Source organism: Chrysoperla carnea, chromosome 2 (genome assembly GCF_905475395.1).
Source record: "Chrysoperla carnea chromosome 2, inChrCarn1.1, whole genome shotgun sequence".
Taxonomy (NCBI): domain Eukaryota; kingdom Metazoa; phylum Arthropoda; class Insecta; order Neuroptera; family Chrysopidae; genus Chrysoperla; species Chrysoperla carnea.
This window is the reverse complement of record NC_058338.1, coordinates 3,156,415-3,175,341: the sequence shown is the minus strand read 5'-3', so window position 1 is coordinate 3,175,341 and position 18,927 is coordinate 3,156,415. Positions and strand designations below refer to the sequence as shown.

The following is an 18,927-nucleotide window of genomic DNA, read 5'->3' as shown; positions in this document are numbered from 1 at the left end:
TTTAATTCATTGTTTACACCGTTATAACAAAGTACAAAATATAAATACTGTTTAAAAATACTGTATTTAAGTGTAAACAAATATTTAAAATACATTATAGTTTTGAGATATTTAAACGCAGTTTTTTGGTGCTCTCTGTTGATGACGTATAAGTACGTGATCTGTCAATTGGTGACAGTTCAATGTACAATTTATACTTTAAAAAAATGAATTTACAACACAGAATTTACACTCGTTATTATTAAGTTTTCTAATAAAAAGCCGTAGAATAATATAATTTAATGAAATACCATATAAAATGTAAATAATTAATATCATACAGTATGTCAACAAATTTGACAAGCCCGTACGATGATGTCACGTCCGTATACAAATTTGAATTTCCGTTTTATAAATTTTTAAATGCCCTCACTGTATTTGTACTTTTATTAATTAATTTTAAGTAATTAAAAAGATATTAATTACTAAAATAATGGTTTAGTTGAAATATCCAGTCATTAAAGTTACGAAAGAAAAATATTTGAACAAAATACATTGAAATATCACCAATTGACATATCACGTACTTATACGTCATCAACAGAGAGCGCCAAAAAACTGCATTTAAATATCTCAAAATTATGATATATTTTAAATACTACTTTTTGATACTTAATTACAACATTTTTAAGCAGTATTTATATTTTTTATTTTGTTATAACGGTGTAAACAATGAATTAAAAATATAAAAAAAATACATGAATATTCCCTATTACATCGACTAATCTTTAAATTATAAAGGTACCCACAGATGTTCATGTTTTTACCCGTACGGATAAAAACAAGAGAAGTTTTTTTTTAAACAATATTAAAAGTTTTTTGAAACGCGTGAATTTTATTAAAAATTAGATAGTTTTTAAAATGATGTTTCTTTTTTAATTTTTTTTAAAAGAATAGCATCTGAGATTACCTTTATATAAATTTTGAAAGGTCTAAGAATTGATAAAAACAATTATTTTTTTTAAATGCATGAATTTTTTTTAGTGAAATCAGAGCCGTCTTTAAGAAAACGAAATTTCTTAACGGAAAAGAAGACGGTACTGAAAATATCTTGTAGGGGAACTTTTTAAAATGTATAATTTACACTTAAGTGATGTGAAAAACGTATTAATAATTTATTTTAACGCTTATTATTTTTATATTATTATATTTATCGTCTCGATTTCCACTTATTTTCGCATTAGTTAGGAATTTTTCAAAGTATTTAGTAGTTGGAATTGTAAACATTTAAAATAATTCAATTGGTTGGTACCTTTTTTTTACATAATCATAATTTATTTTAATTTAGGGTATACAATTATTTTTTAATTTTTTAGTTGTTATTTATGATATGGATGGATCTCACTAAATTTTTATTTTAGTTTTTACTATTTTTTTTCATTTTTTTCCCATTGTACATTATCTTCCTTATATTATGTTGAAAATCTCGTTTTACAAATCTAACAATGGATACATTTAGAGTAACTGAGACTTTAGAGATACATTTGAGTTGAAACACTCAAATGACGTCACTGATAAATGAAATCGGGAATACATATCCCAAGTTTGCAAATTATCACAATTTTACAAATAGTAATGGGTGCGCCAGAAAAATCGATTTCTGTATGGGAGATATTTTTGGATTAGTGCAATTTATTTGGATTAGTTTTTGAATACAACAAAATGTTTTATTACCTTTTCGAGTAGGTTCAGTGTCAACCATTCCAGCGACTGTTGGCCGTATTTCAAGCGACGTGGACGATCGGTTGGCAATGTAATTTGTATTAATTGCACTTTTATTTGTAGTATAAAGCTTGCTCAATAACATACCGCAAAAATTTTTGGCCTAATTGAATTTTAAGTGCTTGACTGTTAATTGTTAAGAGAGCGCGAGAAAAACCACACCAAAGTAACGATTTTCTGTTTTATACATGCTAGAAAGATGGGATCGATTCAAAATAAAATCAAATTAACAGGAAAGTTTGAAAAATTTCATTTTCCATAACGAAACCCCCCCTCCAAAACACAATAAAATAAATATCGATCATCAAAATTTGTTACATACCCAACTCTTAGTTGCTCTGAATGCTACCACATCATTCTGTTATTCCATTTTTTTTTTAAATCGTCATTTATGTATCTCATTTCATGTATTTTTTTTTTGTTTCTGGATTATATTTTAACAAAATTTTCTATTCACGAAATTCAAATGTTTTATTACTTTTTAACCGATTATCAATCTCAAACTGTAGTGAGGCCTATTTAAACTGGCTTGCTCGATTCGATTGGATTTTAATGAAAATTTTTGACCGACAGCAAAATTTTTTTTGTATTTTTAATGAATAAAAGGAAAAACTTACAAATCAATGTGCGAATGACCGTAGCTTTTAAAAAATCTGCAAAAAACAAAAAATTCACTTTGCTACAATTATACCGGGGATTATAAGTCTGTATAGGCAGACATTAAAGTTGACCTAGATTTTCAGGCTCAATGAAAAGCTTACTCTACTCAATAACTGGCAATTGATAGATTAACACTTTAAATTAGAAAGTTGTTATTGATTAAAAAGTAACATTTTTTGTTCGAAATATTTTCCGCAAATGGTATAAGCTCAAGCAAAAACGGGACACAAAACAACTTTCTAACTTAAGGCATTCGTCTAATATTTGCCATTTGGCTATGAAACAGAGTGAAGTTTTAATTAACTGAAAACGTAGATCGAATTTAATACTCGTGTAAGATGTGTTCCTTTGAAACTAACTAATTTTTTGTTTGAAATATTTTTCTCGATTAATCTTATTTTTCGAGTTTCACGTATATGTCAAATTTAAAAGAAACACCTTGTATACAGAACGAATAAAAAATGTCATTACATTCCAAGAAAAAATTTTATTTTTCATAATTTGTTTTTTAATTTTCAAAATAATTGTATATTTTTTTATGCTTCTTCGCTATTTATTCGAAAATTATTAAAAAAATATCAAGCTACAAAATCTTCATTATTTGTTTTAAATTTTCATTTTTCATCATTTATATTTATTAAGAAAAATGTATGTTTTCGGATAACTATGGGATTTTAATTTAAATTTTGTTTATCATTTAGCATCATCTATTGAGATATTCTTGAACGAAACGAACTTGTACGGATACGATTATTCATAAACGATACCCCGATTTTATTTAAAGAAAAGCTTTCGCCTAAAGCCAAAGGTAAACATGTTTTAAGTGAATACTTCGAAAATTAGAAACTAATTGCATTAATATTGAAAGGTAGGAATATTTAAGATATCGGTAAATGGAATAGTTAATAAATTTTTGTATTTCAATGTAACGACTGTTTTTCAAAATGGCTGATTTGTACTACGATTGTTGCTTCGATAATTCGCTATCTTGATCTTCAACGACGAAGCGTCTTTGATGAGATTTGTTTTTGAAATTTTAAATAGAATTCCTTGCACGTGCAGTCCGCCACCAATTAGCAACGAGTAATATACATAATAAGAGTAATAACGATTAGCTAATCCATACTGATGATGATTACTTGGTAGTCGAAATACGTATTTATAAAATACAAAAAACTGATCTAGGAAATTGGGGCAAAATTAAAATTTATTTTGAAATATCCTAGAGTTCTCATTTATTATCTTCGAAAATATTTATATAAGATGATCGGGCTAATAATAATTTTACTCCGTTACTTAAAAAATTGTTGTAGCAACAAGCGTAGCATAAAATAAGCCTTAGTTTAAATAAAAAAAAAAGACGGGTTTGTTAAAATTGTATTAAATAAAATAGATAATTGCTTTTGAAAGTGTAATTAATAATGATATATATATATAGGATTAATTTTCACGTTCAATAATTTAAGAACAGGGAGAAATCGAAATACATTCGTTAAAAATTAACCCTTCAGTCTGGCTGACTTTAGTACCGCAATCCATGTGATTACTATTGCGAAAGCGCATTTTATCACATTTTATTTATGTCATCTGTCATTGAAAACACAGTGTATCTACGGACAATTCTAGTCTCATATTGTTGCAAATTTAGTCTATTTTAAAGCACCTTGAAAAGGTACGATCAATCCGAAATTTTCATGTTTTTTTCGATTTTTGAGAAAGTTGCGTTCGGTGGGGTTACGGAATTTTTATTGAAAATAGTACTCGCGTCAAAAATTTAGCAACTATTATATCATTTATGTAATGTATAATGCATATATTTTAATGGATCTCTGGCGCTAGCTCTGTTTTACATTGAACAGTGTCACCAGTTTTGAACACAATATCCTCAAAATCATGGGTAACGTTATCGTAGCCTATCGATATTTTTAACGAAATAATTTTGATCACTCCCTATTAAAACCAGTGAAATATATTCAGAAAAATTTTATGAAATTGATGTAAAAAGAAAATTAAAATAAGGATAAAAATTTTTTTATAGATATCTACGTGTCACTGTTTCCAAAAATAGCGCACAATTAATAAATTAGTATTTTTCAATGTGCTAGCTAAAATTTTTACAAGACTTGTGATAAAAAATTTTCATACAAAAATCAAACAGGATGAGCTGACCAAATTTTCAGTTTTTAATATTTTGTATAACGTCAGAATTCAATTAAAAAAATAAAATTTAATTGCACTTAAGTAATCAAAAATAAGTTTAAGTAAATTTTATGTAGTAGTGTTCATTAATATGTATTTAAGACTGCTTATAAAATTTAAAAGGAAAACTTTTTTTACTCTCAAGAAAATTCTGTCGTTTTTAGAAAAGATTTATTTTTTATTTAAAACATCCTGTAGTTTAAGCCAAATAAGTAAAAAAAAAGGGGGGTCGCAATCTAACGGAATTATCTGAATCTAACTTTTATTTTGATGGTACAAATATATGTGTCAAAAGTCACATATGGTCACGTGTCAGCGTCTTTAGATATTCAAGGCCATGGGTCGCAAAAATCCAGTTTTTTTTTTTTAAATATATCGTTTCCTTTTCCTTCAATCGTATTTACATTTATTATAAAAGTTGTAGAGGATAAAATTCTCTACAAATTACGTCTAAAACCTTTTTTTACCCGACTGAGCAACGCAAAGGAGTGGGAATGTGTTTATCAGTCTGTATATATGAGACCAAACGTAGTGACCACCAGACCAAATATGGTGACCACCAGAGAAAACGAAATATTCTCAAAAAAATAGATTTTGCAACCTTTGACCTTGAATATCTAAGAACGCACGAATATTTTAAGTATTCAAATAAAGGTTTGTAGAAATATTCAGCCTAATTCCGTCAGATTCCGAGGTGAAACCCTAAATGATTAGACTAATAATATACAAGGACACAAAAAGCTTGAGAAATATATTCGTCTTGGATACTCCGATACTCAATACGTTTATATTTAGTATTTACACCATAATTACCGCTTATGTCTTTCGTCTTGATGCTTCCGGATACGATATAAAGTAAAAGTCCTTGTATTTCTCATGGCTCGTACAAACCATGAGCTGGATTGTTATAGTCCGCTCCAAAGTACATATCAAGGCGATTGTCGAAAGCGCTATTAATACTAATGAAAACTATAAAAAAATATAATCATTACTTCATTTAATTATTCAGTTGATAGAAAAAGTCATGGAGACTTGAGAAGGAGATCGAACTCCATGTTAAAAAATGGCTGTCATGTTAGTAGTGCGAGTAAGGCGCGAGTTTTCATTTTTTCATCTTACACCGATGGTTAAGTAATGCTATTCGATTCTTAGAAAACGTTGCTCGAATAAAACTTTAAAACAACATACGTGCACATGAGTTTAAACAGACAGTTCAAGAACGTATATAAGCACATAACACTTTCTATGCCGAGCTATCCGCGTTTGTGGTTGAACTTAAGGCACCTATCTGGGCGGGGTCTAGTCATCGGACGTTGCGTACTTGTACTGCGCATCAGGCTGTCTAAATGACTTTCAATTGATTGAAAATATATAAAATTGAAAACGAAAGACATTCTGATGCGCAGTACAAAGTACGCAACGACCGAGAGGACTAGACCTCGCCCAGATAGGTGCCTTTTTTCGTGCTACCCTCTCCACTCTAGTTTTAAGTTCATGTAATAAGAACTAATTTAAAATGAATAATAATTGTCATATTATTTTTATAAATATTGTGATTGATTCGGTGATTAAGAAAAAATAATTACTATTTTAATTGTCTATTTTTTTTAAATCAAAGAAAATAAAATGACATTATCATTTCCAATAAAAAGTTTTCGACGTCTTACACGATAGATATATTTTTGAACAGAATTCGTTTAAAATAAAATTTTGTATCATCTTTTTGTAAATAATGGTGTATATGAAACTTTTAACTGTGAAAATTAATTTATTTTAGAATATATTAATTATAAAACAAAATTTATACTGATAGTCTCTAAAAAACATCATAATTATCATTTCGTAAGCAATATTCATCGTGGGATGGTTTTTTTTTTTTTTTAAGTCATTTCAGAAATCAATCTCAATTGCTAACCTATTCTACGCTATCCAAGCGGAGGGGGGGGGGATTTGACTCCAATAGAGCGCAAAAGATGTAGTGCTTGTCAAAAGAAGTTTGATTCCGGAAAAGATGTTGTTTAGCGTTGATGAGGGAGAAAGGAAAAAAAGAAACTAAATATCAAGTGAAATTTTTCTAATTTTGTCAGCCGATGAATACGAATATCAATACAAAAATGGCCCCAGAGAGGTACTTGGTGCCCAGAATGGACGTAAGGTGGATGCCTAGGGACGAAATATGTTACATATGTTCAAGAACGTATATAAGCACATAATACTTTCTATGCCGAGCTATCAGCGCTTGTGGTTGAATTTAAGGCGCCTACTTGTACTACGGACGTTGCGTACTTGTACTGCGAATCAGGATGTCTAAATGACTTTCAATTGATTGAAATCTCGTAAAACTCCAAGAGACGCAGTGTATACTACCCGCTGGGCACTAGATACATTGCAGGGCATTTTTTTTGTGATATTCGAGTTCAGCGACCCCAAAAACACTCAAGTAACAAAATTAGACTCATTTCCGTCGATGTTGAGTTTCCAGTTTTTCATTTTTCCCTCATCACTTTGGTTTACAAAGTTTGTAGATGCCCTCACGAATCGAATCCAAAAAAAAAACGTATCCCGATTTGTTTTACTGCTCACAAAAACGACAGTTTTTAGTCTTTTTAAATTGATTCAACCAGATTCCATTTACCAACGATTTGCAGTCTTGTACTGATGATTGTGGGTTATCGAAGTAAACGTGAATTATCAGGTTAGAATAGAATTGTTGTTAAGTGGTGTCCATATTTAGCTCGAAAGATGGGTCGAGATCAAAATTTATTAAGTTATTTTTCCAAATATTTCAAAATCAGTATAAAAAAGACAAAAATGATTAATTGCAATGATTATGATAACGCATTGTCAATGATTTTGTATAAAACCTTGTTTCAAGGCGTACAAATGTACGCTGGGACAAAGCGTAAATTATTGATCTTTGTTGACTTTTAAAGAGTTTGTTTCAATGTATTTAGTAAACTATCATGTATTGACACTTCAAATAGCAAAACATATTTAGTAGTTAATTAGCAGGAATTACAGACAGGTTATGTTCAAAAAAACTGTCAAAAGTAAGATTATTATTCCATCGAAAGTAGAAGTTTCGATCTTGCTTGAAATTTAACATCTCTTTTGTATGATTAAATGTAGTTTTAGCCAAAACTTTCAATATTTTACCTATTTGACAGTGTTATTAGCATAGGCGTCGCTAGAATGAAAATATTTAGGGGACATAGAGGCTACTAAAAAGCCACCGATAATCAGGGACAATTTTTGTACTGACTTGTATTTTTTAGCGACGCCTATGGCAATTTTAACATACAATAAATGTGGGCAAGGGAAGTAAAGCTACTAATATCGATGTTAAATATTATAACGTTCATTGACCACAATTATTATGATTTCATTTAATATTTAATAGAAAGAAACCAAAGTTTAAAATATTATAATTTTAAGTTAATATTAATTTTAAAATGTGTAATTGTTCATTTGTAATCATAATAAACAGGACTGGATACAGAAAATTTGGAAGAATCGATCGTAAATGTCTTTTGAATCCCTGATAAAAAAAGTCCAATTCAATTCTAATATGAAATTTCCAATTCGATCCCATCTATCTATCTGTATCTATTCTTGATTTAGATGACTGATTCTCTCATCATCATTGATATTTTCATAGTATGACTGTTTTCTTTTTAACATCGATGTTGAAAAGTATTAACATCAATACGCTTGTTGGGTACCTCGAATCTAGACACCCGAATTCGATCGTTAGAATAAGGTCACTTGAGGTATACGACAAATAATGAGTTGTCTTATATTTTGAAACAAAAACTAATGTTCATAATTCAACATTCGAATTTAGTTTCGATCAATAATTGATAAGTATTATCAGAGATGCATCCAGATCTATTATCTTAACGGTTTCGAGTTCGTAAGAAATGAAGTTATGGGAATCAATGAGCTGATTGTGATGCCTGGTTACATCTCTGAGTATTATTGAATTATTATTCAAATTAAAAAGAACCTGTAACGTTTATAATCCAGTAACTTTATGCATCAGAGCTTGCGTCAAATCCAGTAGTTCTGATTTTTTACAGACTTGTTTATGATGTTGGCCCAATGAATAATCCAAGTTTGTGACCTTGAGTACCGAACGCAACTTTGTCAAAAACATCTGACATCTCCGGACATCTGATTCTTTGCCTCTTCCATATTTGTTACAGCTGTAGTGATGATGAGCCTATCAATATTTTCCTCTGATTTGACGCGGATTTGAACGGATTTGACGCAAAGTAACCCCGTACTTTCAGGGGACAAGATTACTGGACTATAATGTTTATTTCAAAATATTCAATGTTATTATTTATAAATAAATATGTTAATTATATTTATCAACCAAGTTCCTATACAACTTGAGTTTAATACTTTTTTTGTTTAAATAGTTAATTATATTGTTTTCAGTGAATAGTTCATTGTTAAAATAAATAAGAGTCAAATTCAAAAATATCAAAATTGATATTAAATCTATACGTAGTGGGCAACCGGTCGCGAACTTGCCAAGCTTTTTGTAGAAATCGTGTACGTCTACGGTCTGTCGTAACCAGAAATACTTGGCTATCTAGTGAGTGTCTTTCGAGGTAACTAACTCATACGAACATGGCTTATCTCAAGAAATGTGAAGGTATATGATACGCTTCCTATTTCGCAAGAAACTTCAGGCCATCATTTAGATGTGCGCAGCTGAATATGAAATAGTTTTTTAAGAGAAAGAATGCGAGAGGCAAAACCTAAGAGTATAATATTAGAATAAATGACGTCACAGCAAAGAATTTCCGTGTACGCTGGTATCTAAATTGTAACTTTAAAGTTTTTACGTTTCGTTCGAAGCTTGAATGATTTTTCGTGTAAAATGACTCAGATATTTTGACAATGAAATATTCGACAATATTTAAAAAAATTCGAACTGTATAAAAATATATTCTTGATTAAATTTAAAAATCAAACGAATTTCATTCATTATGGTAGCAGAAGTATAAATGTGTGGTTAATGGTAATAATCAATAATTATTATTTATATGTTATTTGTGCCGCTTTCAAATAATTATTTGTATATAATCTATTTTATAAAAAACAACCAATTCTTGTACATAATTATTAATTAATTGCATAGTTAATATTATATATATAATTAGTGAAATTATTAATTTATTGGCGCAAATACCTTTGTAAAATTATTGAAAAACAACAAAAAAAGAAAAAAAACAATTTTATTTATATTAGTATAAATATATTATTAATTAATTATTAATAAATATTTGTATAAGTTTAGAAATAACAACAAAAAAAAAACTATACACTTAAATAAGTTTTAAAACTATCAGGATAAAATCTATGAGAACACCTTTTTTATAAAATATTTCAAATAAAATTGATTCTTTAATGTCGAATATGGGTAATTGTTTCCTAAATTACAATCCATTTAAATTTATTATAGGCAATTGACATCTCATCATTGACGTTCGAGTTGCATAAACTGAATGTCAAACGATTTTAAGCGTTCCAACATCTGAGGTAATTGCTTAGGTCAAATCCCTTGTAGATTCGTAAGAAAAAATGTAAAGTGATATGTGATAGGTATTTATTTTAAGTCAAAAGCTAGAAAGTTCGGTGAAATCATGATATTTTATGTAAAACATTTTGTGATATGAAAATTCAATGTATGCTTTTTTTGATAAATGTATAATTTTGATAAATATCCCTAGGTGACCTAAGCAATTACCTCAGATGTTTCCACGAAAGATAGGCAATGCTTAGTCTATGTATACTCTAAAGTCAATGAAAGTCAATGCATCTCATTTATCTAAATTCGTCTTACCATTGAGATTTTAGGCTATAAAATTCGCCCAAGAAACATACATTCAAATTCAAAATAAACTGAAAAACCATGTGATCCGTTCAAGAGTTGGAAATGATTAGTTCAAAAGCTACGTTGAGCAACGTCGGGGGAAAGGTGGAAATGATGTTAAGCTACGTAATTTTCTTGATATCTTTTTTTTTATGCAAAGAAAATAATTTGCAGGATAACTTGCGGTATATGGATGTTTAATTTTAAACATTGGGTATTTTTATTTTATGAACTATGGCTGTAATGTCACGTTCCATCCGAAAGGAGGATCATAAAGGCTTCGGTAGGCTACAAGGAGGCTTTGACGTTCCCTTCAATCAATCAAAATAGGTATTTATTTTATGACCAAGCTAAGTTTATTTTCGATAGTGAAATTTGAAAATTAATTTTTCTAGGACCCTATACTACGTAGCTATTGCGATTTTGTGGGTTAAATTGCAATTTCTTTCAATTAATTTGATGAATACTATCGTTTTTAAACTCCGAGGTATATTATTATCCACTATTAGTTAAAATTGATACATGAAACTGTGAAAAAATTATGCGCTCTCTAAAATTTAGAAACATGAAATTAAAAAAAATATCGTAGGGATTTCATTGCATTGTACAGTGTCTCCAAGAAATGACACTTTTAAAAATTTTAATAAATACGTATTTTTCGTCTTTAATTCGGTAATTGTCTTTCGCTGCGATATTTAATGTAATGTTTCAAATTTATTACGTTTTTAAAATGGTTCTGTAAATATTACTAAAAACGTGTTTGGAAAAAGGTGTTATTTAAATTTGATCCTGTTAAAAAAATCGATTTATAATAGCTTGGTATTGTTGTATATGTATGTGTACTAATAATAAAACTTATTTTTCTATAGACTTCAATTTTCTTTGCGATGTGTTCTCTGCAGCTTCACAACCTTGTAGAATTTCATTAAATATACTCTCCATAAAATTGTTACCATCTTAAACAAAATTTTTTTTTTCGCAGTCGTGGTTTTTAAGAATATGTATATTTAGAACTCCACCTCAAATAGAATTTGAAACATCAATTAGAATCCAAAAATTTCCTTGGATTTTATGAAGGAATCACAAGATTGCAGATATAGGACGAAAAAAAGTTTTTCGAAGTTGGTAAAAAACTTTCTTGTATCTATTGTGATCTGTGTTTACAAGAAGGAAGAAGGAAACTCATTCGGGTGAAACATTTTTTTTGGAAATCATTTTAAGGATTATTCTATGCTGCAATGAAACGATAGCAAAGAAGGTCCGATATCATTTAAAGACGATAAGACAGTTTAGGTAAGTTATTTCATCTTCCATTTACTTTAAAATTTCTTTTCAATTCTTTAATTTTACTTGCATTGTTTTAAAAGTTGCGCGCCATATTAAAATAGAGGCCCATAAAATTGACTAGTCTTACTTAAAAATATTGAATTTGGATTAGACGAAAATTAGGAGTTTATAAGGTGAATTTAGGCGTGGAAACGAAAAATTAGGGCCATAAACACGATTTTCAGTTGTTTATTAAGTTGTAAAAACTTCGAAAAAAAAAGTCGACCCTTCAGGGGCGTATCTAACCCCAATTTTTTAAGGGTAGTTTTAGATTTTAACAAATACGTAATCAACAATGTCTATATACATGCTATTTCAACAATTAACTCAATCAATTGCTTCTTTTCAATTCTCTTTAATTAAGATTTTCCAACGAGAGGTTTGTCAGGATTTAATAACCAGTCCGTCGTATAAAAGTAGATATTTTCAGGAGCTTTTTATTTGCTATAGTTTAAATTTTTCAAAGATTTCGGAAGCACTATAGTAGCACTTAAAAAGTTACGCCTATGGAAAAAGAAAATGTCGACTTTTATACGACGGACTGCTAGGTTATTAAATTTCTTGGTAAATCTTTCTTTTTCTTCAATTTTGTGGACTTTTTTAGAGATCCATATAATACGCGGGTGAATGACTGAGCACGTCAGCATGCTTGTTTTTTTGACAAACACAGGCATTGACTTAACCTTAGATCATAGATAGACTTTGACTAGATATTATGCATAATAAATTATGCATAATAATGACTTTACAATTTATTTATAGAATTTGATGGCTAATTAATTTAAACGCATTAATTTTTAATTAATAAATTAAATCTTGCTGGAGAATTACCTGAGATTTAATGAACGTCGTCTATCATATTGAAATGTTTACAAATGACATACAAAGGTTATCTAAGAACTGATAAACATAACAAGTTATTTGTTTATGTGTGATAATCATTTCAAAGAAAATTTGCATTTTTTGGGGCATTAAATCTAGCTAAAATGGCCACAAAACATATTACTAAAATTCAAACAATTGTTCAGACAAATAAAAAAGCATCTGGAACAGTTTTGTTTTTCCATGGATCAGGTAAGATTTGATTTAAAAAAAATAAATGATCTTTTTTTTAATCTTTATGTAAAATTAGAATGTTATTGAAATGTAATTGATTTACTTGTAATCATGTAATTTTTCGCTAAATGCAAATGAAGTTGACGAAACCATTAAAGAATTATTTATGTCAGTATTTTTTTGTAATTGGAAATTTTTATTCTATGTCAAATAAAGTAACTTACCTTGTCTTAGAATTTAAGATTACTTTTATCGTAGAACTTCAATCATCTTACGGTTTCACCTTGGAATCTAACGGGAATAAGCTGAATAGAGTATTATCGTTAGTCAAAAATAAATCATGAAATTTGAAAAAGTTAAAATTTATGTAAAAATATACTTAAATATTCTGATTTCGAGTCATAAAAGCACATTTTTCTTTTAAAATATTAAAATTAAAAATCGTAATTTTTAATCTGTATATCACGTGACCTAAAACGCGGGTAAGCCCTGCTGTGATGTCATATCGATATGAGTCATAGACCATCAGTTAGTTCAGTGTAGACAGCTGGGTACATATATCCATAGATAATAAGTATTTATATTTATTATAATCAGATGTCTATGAATATATTTGTCAAAGTTATTTGTGTTATTTCGTATGATACCCATATTACGTCATCAAATTGGATACCCGCGCTTTTGACAGTTTAAAAAAGGTTTAAATTTTAATTTAAGTTTTTGGCAAGAAAGCGTGTATATTTTTCCGAAATAAATTTTTTGTGGCTTTTTATTAGCAAAATCAATATTTTGAAGTACTTTTTCAAAAATAGTGGAATACCCTATTCTTGTACAAAACTTTATATCGATGAATATCTCGTTTCTTTTGCCTTCAACCAAATGTTTTCCTAAAATCCAGACAGTCTAAAAGACGTCATAATTCTTAATACGTCTTAATTTATAGGTGATACTGGGAAAGGTTTAAAAGATTGGATAAGATTTGTATTAGGAAAAGAGATTTCTTTTCCACACTTGCGTGTCTTATTCCCAACAGCACCTTTACGACCGTACACACCAAATAATGGTGAAGTGAGTTTAATAATCATAAATTTTTTGTTTAATTTTAATAATCTTTATAATTAAAGCAGCTTATTTTTAGTTAAGTAATGTTTGGTTTGATAGATTAAGCATTTCACCGGATGTACCTGAACATAAAGAAACAATTGAATCAATTGGAGATGAAGTAAAAAAAATAATTAATGGAGAAATTGAACAAGGAATTAAACCTGAAAGAATTATAATTGGTTTGTATATTTTATTTTGTTTCCTTTACCCCGATTCAGACAAACGAAATAAAAATCTTTATGTACTTTTGCTAGCTTTTCTAGGTGTTTTGCTCGGTCGTCAAAGCACAAACTCCATTCTTACTTAAAATTTTATCTCCTTTTTAATTTATTTTAGGTGGATTTTCCATGGGCGGAGCTTTAGCCCTCCATTCAGCTTATAGATTTTGTCCACATGCTGCTGGAGTCTTCACTTTGTCATCATTTTTGAACGAAACATCCGCTGTTTACGATTTTTTAAAAACCAATGGCGATACACCAAAACCTCCACTATTTATGTGTCACGGGAATCGTGATTCATTAGTGGATCTATCATGGGGTCAGAACACGTTTCAAGAATTGAAAAAACTAGGTGTGGATGGCGAATTTCATGTTATTCACAATGCAATGCATGAATTAAAGAAGACTGAAATATTAAAATTAATCGATTGGATTAATAAAACTTTACCACCTTTAGAAAGTGATACATCGTAACGGAATAAAACTCTACGTCTTTCTGAAAGTACCACGTATTTTGTGCAGTCTTGATAAATAAGTTGTATAAAAATCGAAACAAGTTAAAATAAATTGTTATATATTTTTCTCTAGGTTTAGTAATTTATTTAATTTTCGTTCTTAGTTCAAGTATCTTTCCTGGAATTGACGCCTGGAACAGTGTATAACGATTATTGCAGGAGCTGTCATAGTGGGGAGGAGGAAAAAACGATGGCTCGACTTCTTTGCCACTGTCCAGCCAATGGACTGCAATGGACTTACTTGAGCCAATCTTTCTTTGACTAGCTTTCCTACTTTAAATCCGATGTTATCAAAGCTCTCCCGCTGTTCTTAAGCAGCTACAAATGGTGTAGTGACCGGGATTGTGCGAACCCTTTTACGGTATCACAACGAAGCGTGTCCCAACCCAGGAAAGCCATTCTATCTTAACCTAACGCAATAAAACTCTACATATTTTTGTGGAAAGTGGAAAAGGTTGAACAAAAAATCAAAACAAGTTAAAATAAATGGTTGTATATTTTACTTTAAGTATTTTATTTTAATTTCCGATACCGGTTTTTTTGTTCCAAGTATCTTGGAATGGTTGTTAGTTTTTGGGCTTAAAATTTCAAGTACATTTTCGTCTCTTATGTTGCTTACCTATTTGAAAATAAGGCATGAATTCGTATTCTGTACAAGATTATTTACAATATGAAGGTAGGAAAAACAGAGCTTGGAACTCAAGGTAGTTCTCAAGTAATGAACCGTAAGATAGTGACATGTTTCGGTCTTTGGAAAATATTCCAGTTCAATTTAAAAACGTGTTGAATTCGAAAAGACGTACATCTCTTTGATTTCCTACATTCATGATTAACAACTTAATTAGAATCAATTTTAACCAGCATATTGTGGTTTATTTAATAAAAACCAATGAACTCCAAACAGAAAACCTGGAGGACTGTTGATTTCATCACTATGTATGTAAGCCTTAAGTTCATCGACGCTTAATTCAACAACTTCAATTAGTTCATCATCCACACCTCCACCTGTTATCAAATTTTTGATTGAATTTTTGTTTATTAAAATATCTCACAGATCAATACGAAATATCTCAGACATCAAAAGGAATGGAGAATATTCATGAAATTTAAATTTGGTTCAGTAAACAGTACATTGAACTGTCACCAACTGACAGATCACATATTAATACGTCATCAACAGAGAGCACCAAAAGAACTGCGTTTAAACATCTCAAAATGATTCTCGTAACATTGCAAAAGTTTGAATACTTCAATAACCATCAGAATTACGTTTTAATCTGTGGATTGCTTAGTAATTAGCTACTTACCTTCGGATACTTTCATGTCGTCAGTGACTTCAGCATAAAAGAATGTTTGGCCACAACCCAAAACCCCCGGATTGACACTGCAAATTATAATATTCTGATTACTTACTAATTGTTAAAGGTGGGGAAAGGTGATCGGTCTACAAATGCTACTCAGATCCAATACCAACAAAAAATACACTCACCAATGTTTTAGTATACGATGTATTTGATTTAATGGCACATCGTATCCACATTCTTCTAAAATTTCTTCTCTAGCAATTTCATCTATTGATTTATTCTTATCTACAATTCCAGCACATAATTCTAATGTAATCCCTAATTTGGGACTATATTTTTTTGTATCAATTGTTTCTTTTCGTTCAGATGCTGGAATTTTTGAATAATATACAGCTAAAAAGAATTAAGATTATGAAAATAAAAAAAATAAAAAATTAGACTCGAAAGGATCTTTCACAAGTCGATGTATAAAATAGCTTTCCATACAGTTTATGAAAGGTCCTTTATTTGCCACTTAAATTGTCAGGAAATTGTTCCTATTTGTAACAAATAAACCATTATTTTAGTAATTAATATCTTTTTAATTATTTAAATCTAATTAATAAAAGTACAAATACAGTGAGAGAAATTCAAATTTCTAAAACGGACGTTACGTCATAGTATGTGGCTTGTCAAACTTGTATATACTGTATAGTATTAATTACTTTTGTATGGTATTACCATGGATATATACTATAATTACTACATTCGTGGGTGTGACAAATATGCAAAGACTAATTAACTTACCAGGTCGAAATTGTTTAACGAATATCAGTTTCTTTCTTGTAACGTTAAATAAAACTATGACCACACTAAAATAATTATTTATAATTAGTGAACAAAATGATACTTATTCAGGGTAAAAATGACAACTTAGTGCAATATTTCAAGTTTTTATTTCCTGTTAAGTGCAAATTTAATAAAGTTTGATTTGATGATGAAAAATTTATAGATCTAAGCATTTTATGATTTAAAAATCTTTCATAATATCCAAAAATGTTTTTCAACAATTCTTCACAAGTTTTTTTTGATGAAAATGAGTGTCTTAAAAACTACGGAACCCTCAAAAACTTCAAAAGTTGGGTAGTAGGTTTCTTTTATCGCCTCTCTATGTTTAGAATCATTACATTAAATGTGGATAATTCCGGAACACTTTAACTTACCTATCATGAACTGCCATTAAATCCCAATTTTTTTTCACCCCATTCTACAAAAAAAATTCCCTTATCATCATCTAAATTCATTTATCTAATAATCTAAATTGACTTACTTGAGTAAAATTAATTCGTAAAGGTCTGATATATTGTGAATTTTCTAATGGAGAAAACGAAACATCGGTTACTTTTTCCATATTAAAATTATTTATTAGTGTGTTAGGTACAATTTATAAAAAAAGATTAGAAATAAATAATAATCATAGGTTATTTAAAACCTTCAAAAGTAAATGTCACTTAAACAAATAAAATCTCTATCTCTATATATTATAAATGCGAAAGTAAGCATGTTTGTTTGTTTGTTTGTTACGATTTCACGTTAAAACTAGCGAATGTTTTTTAATGACACTGTACACTAATATTGGCGAACGAAATTACCTAGAGATGGCTCTGGTGTGAATGCAATATGGCCGATATAGAGGATTTTCGTTCAAGTTGTCAAAATAAATTTTTGCATTTTTTTTGTTTATTTGTTTTTTTAACATGGAGAAAGCCCTGGATATTAATATTGGTGATATATTTTATCTACTTGGTGGATCAGTAAGGCCGTTGATGGGAGGAGAGGCGCTTTCTCGTTCCAAAAACTTGTTTTTCTGTGGTATCCAATCTAAGCAAAATAATTGTTTATTAATCAAATCTTCATGTTTGCAAACGTCGAACATCACCGAGAAACCTCATGAGATCTAAATCAAAGTGTTTGTAGCCAATGACAACAAAAAAATCGAATGCTATTGTTCTTGCAAAGCGGGCGCGGGAAGCAAGTGCAAGCATGTTTTTGCGACATTGTGCGACAACTGACGCCTGTAGACCTTGTTTTCCCACACTGGGGAACACCACAACGTTTTTCATTTTTTATAATTTCCATCTCAACAACAAAAACATTCAGCACTTGTGTAGCTGTCAAAACTAAAAATCCTCTATAATAGTTTCACTAATCCTCGCTGCGCGGCGACACCGTATCTTGCGATCGCGAATAGCTAATAATTCAGAATAACACATGAGATGCAATTTATAAAGATATATTAATAAAAAATTTAAAAATTAATGTAATTTGACATTTGAAATTACCATAAATTACAGATTTCTGTAAAAGTAGTCATTTGACATTACCATAAATTACAGATTTCTGTAAAAGTAGTCATTTGACATTACCATAAATTACAGATTTCTGTAAAAGTAGTCATTTGACATTATCATAAATTACAGATTTCTGTAAAAATAGTCAATATGAAATATTCCACGGCCATCTTTGCTGATAGACTCAATGAATAATTACGACTTCTAGAAAACCGTACATATATTTTACCTGTGTAAAACCATCCTTACCATTATTTCTAGCGTTATAGAAAGGGAATATGCGAGAGCAATCTTAATCAATCTTTACTTTTAAGCCCAGCGAAGCGGGTGGGTATCACTCTAGTAATCTATAAAATGGTTTGCGCATGAAATGTTAGTTTAGTTTAATTTCTCCCACAATTATTAATTTTACTAATTTTGAAATATTCCAACTACAAATATAATTAAACATTTAAAAATTTAACTAATTACAAGCTTTTATTTAGTTTCACCTGTTAATTAATTTTTCGAAAATGTGAAATGTTTTAAATTTTACTGATTAATTCTGAAAAAGTCTTTCTCTTATTTT

General features: G+C 29.4%; 2 protein-coding genes across 2 annotated transcripts; one reads left to right on the top strand and one right to left on the bottom strand.

Annotated features, from left to right (window-relative positions):
* The first annotated feature begins 12,642 nt into the window (after positions 1–12,642).
* LOC123292498 (lysophospholipase-like protein 1) lies at positions 12,643–14,797 on the top strand. Its single transcript, XM_044873206.1, has 4 exons — positions 12,643–12,906; positions 13,832–13,956; positions 14,027–14,171; positions 14,329–14,797. Exons 1-4 carry the CDS (start codon positions 12,819–12,821, stop codon positions 14,682–14,684), a joined length of 714 nt encoding a protein of 237 aa, XP_044729141.1. The 5' UTR covers positions 12,643–12,818; the 3' UTR covers positions 14,685–14,797.
* A 421-nt stretch (positions 14,798–15,218) lies between these two features.
* LOC123292501 (uridine diphosphate glucose pyrophosphatase NUDT14-like) lies at positions 15,219–17,494 on the bottom strand. The gene is made up of 6 exons (XM_044873209.1): positions 17,339–17,494; positions 17,232–17,275; positions 16,816–16,880; positions 16,215–16,422; positions 16,033–16,109; positions 15,219–15,730 (listed from the first exon to the last, which is right to left on the bottom strand). The coding sequence occupies exons 1-6, from the start codon at positions 17,417–17,419 to the stop codon at positions 15,579–15,581; spliced, it is 627 nt and encodes a 208-aa protein (XP_044729144.1). The 5' UTR covers positions 17,420–17,494; the 3' UTR covers positions 15,219–15,578.
* Between the last annotated feature and the right edge of the window lie 1,433 nt (positions 17,495–18,927).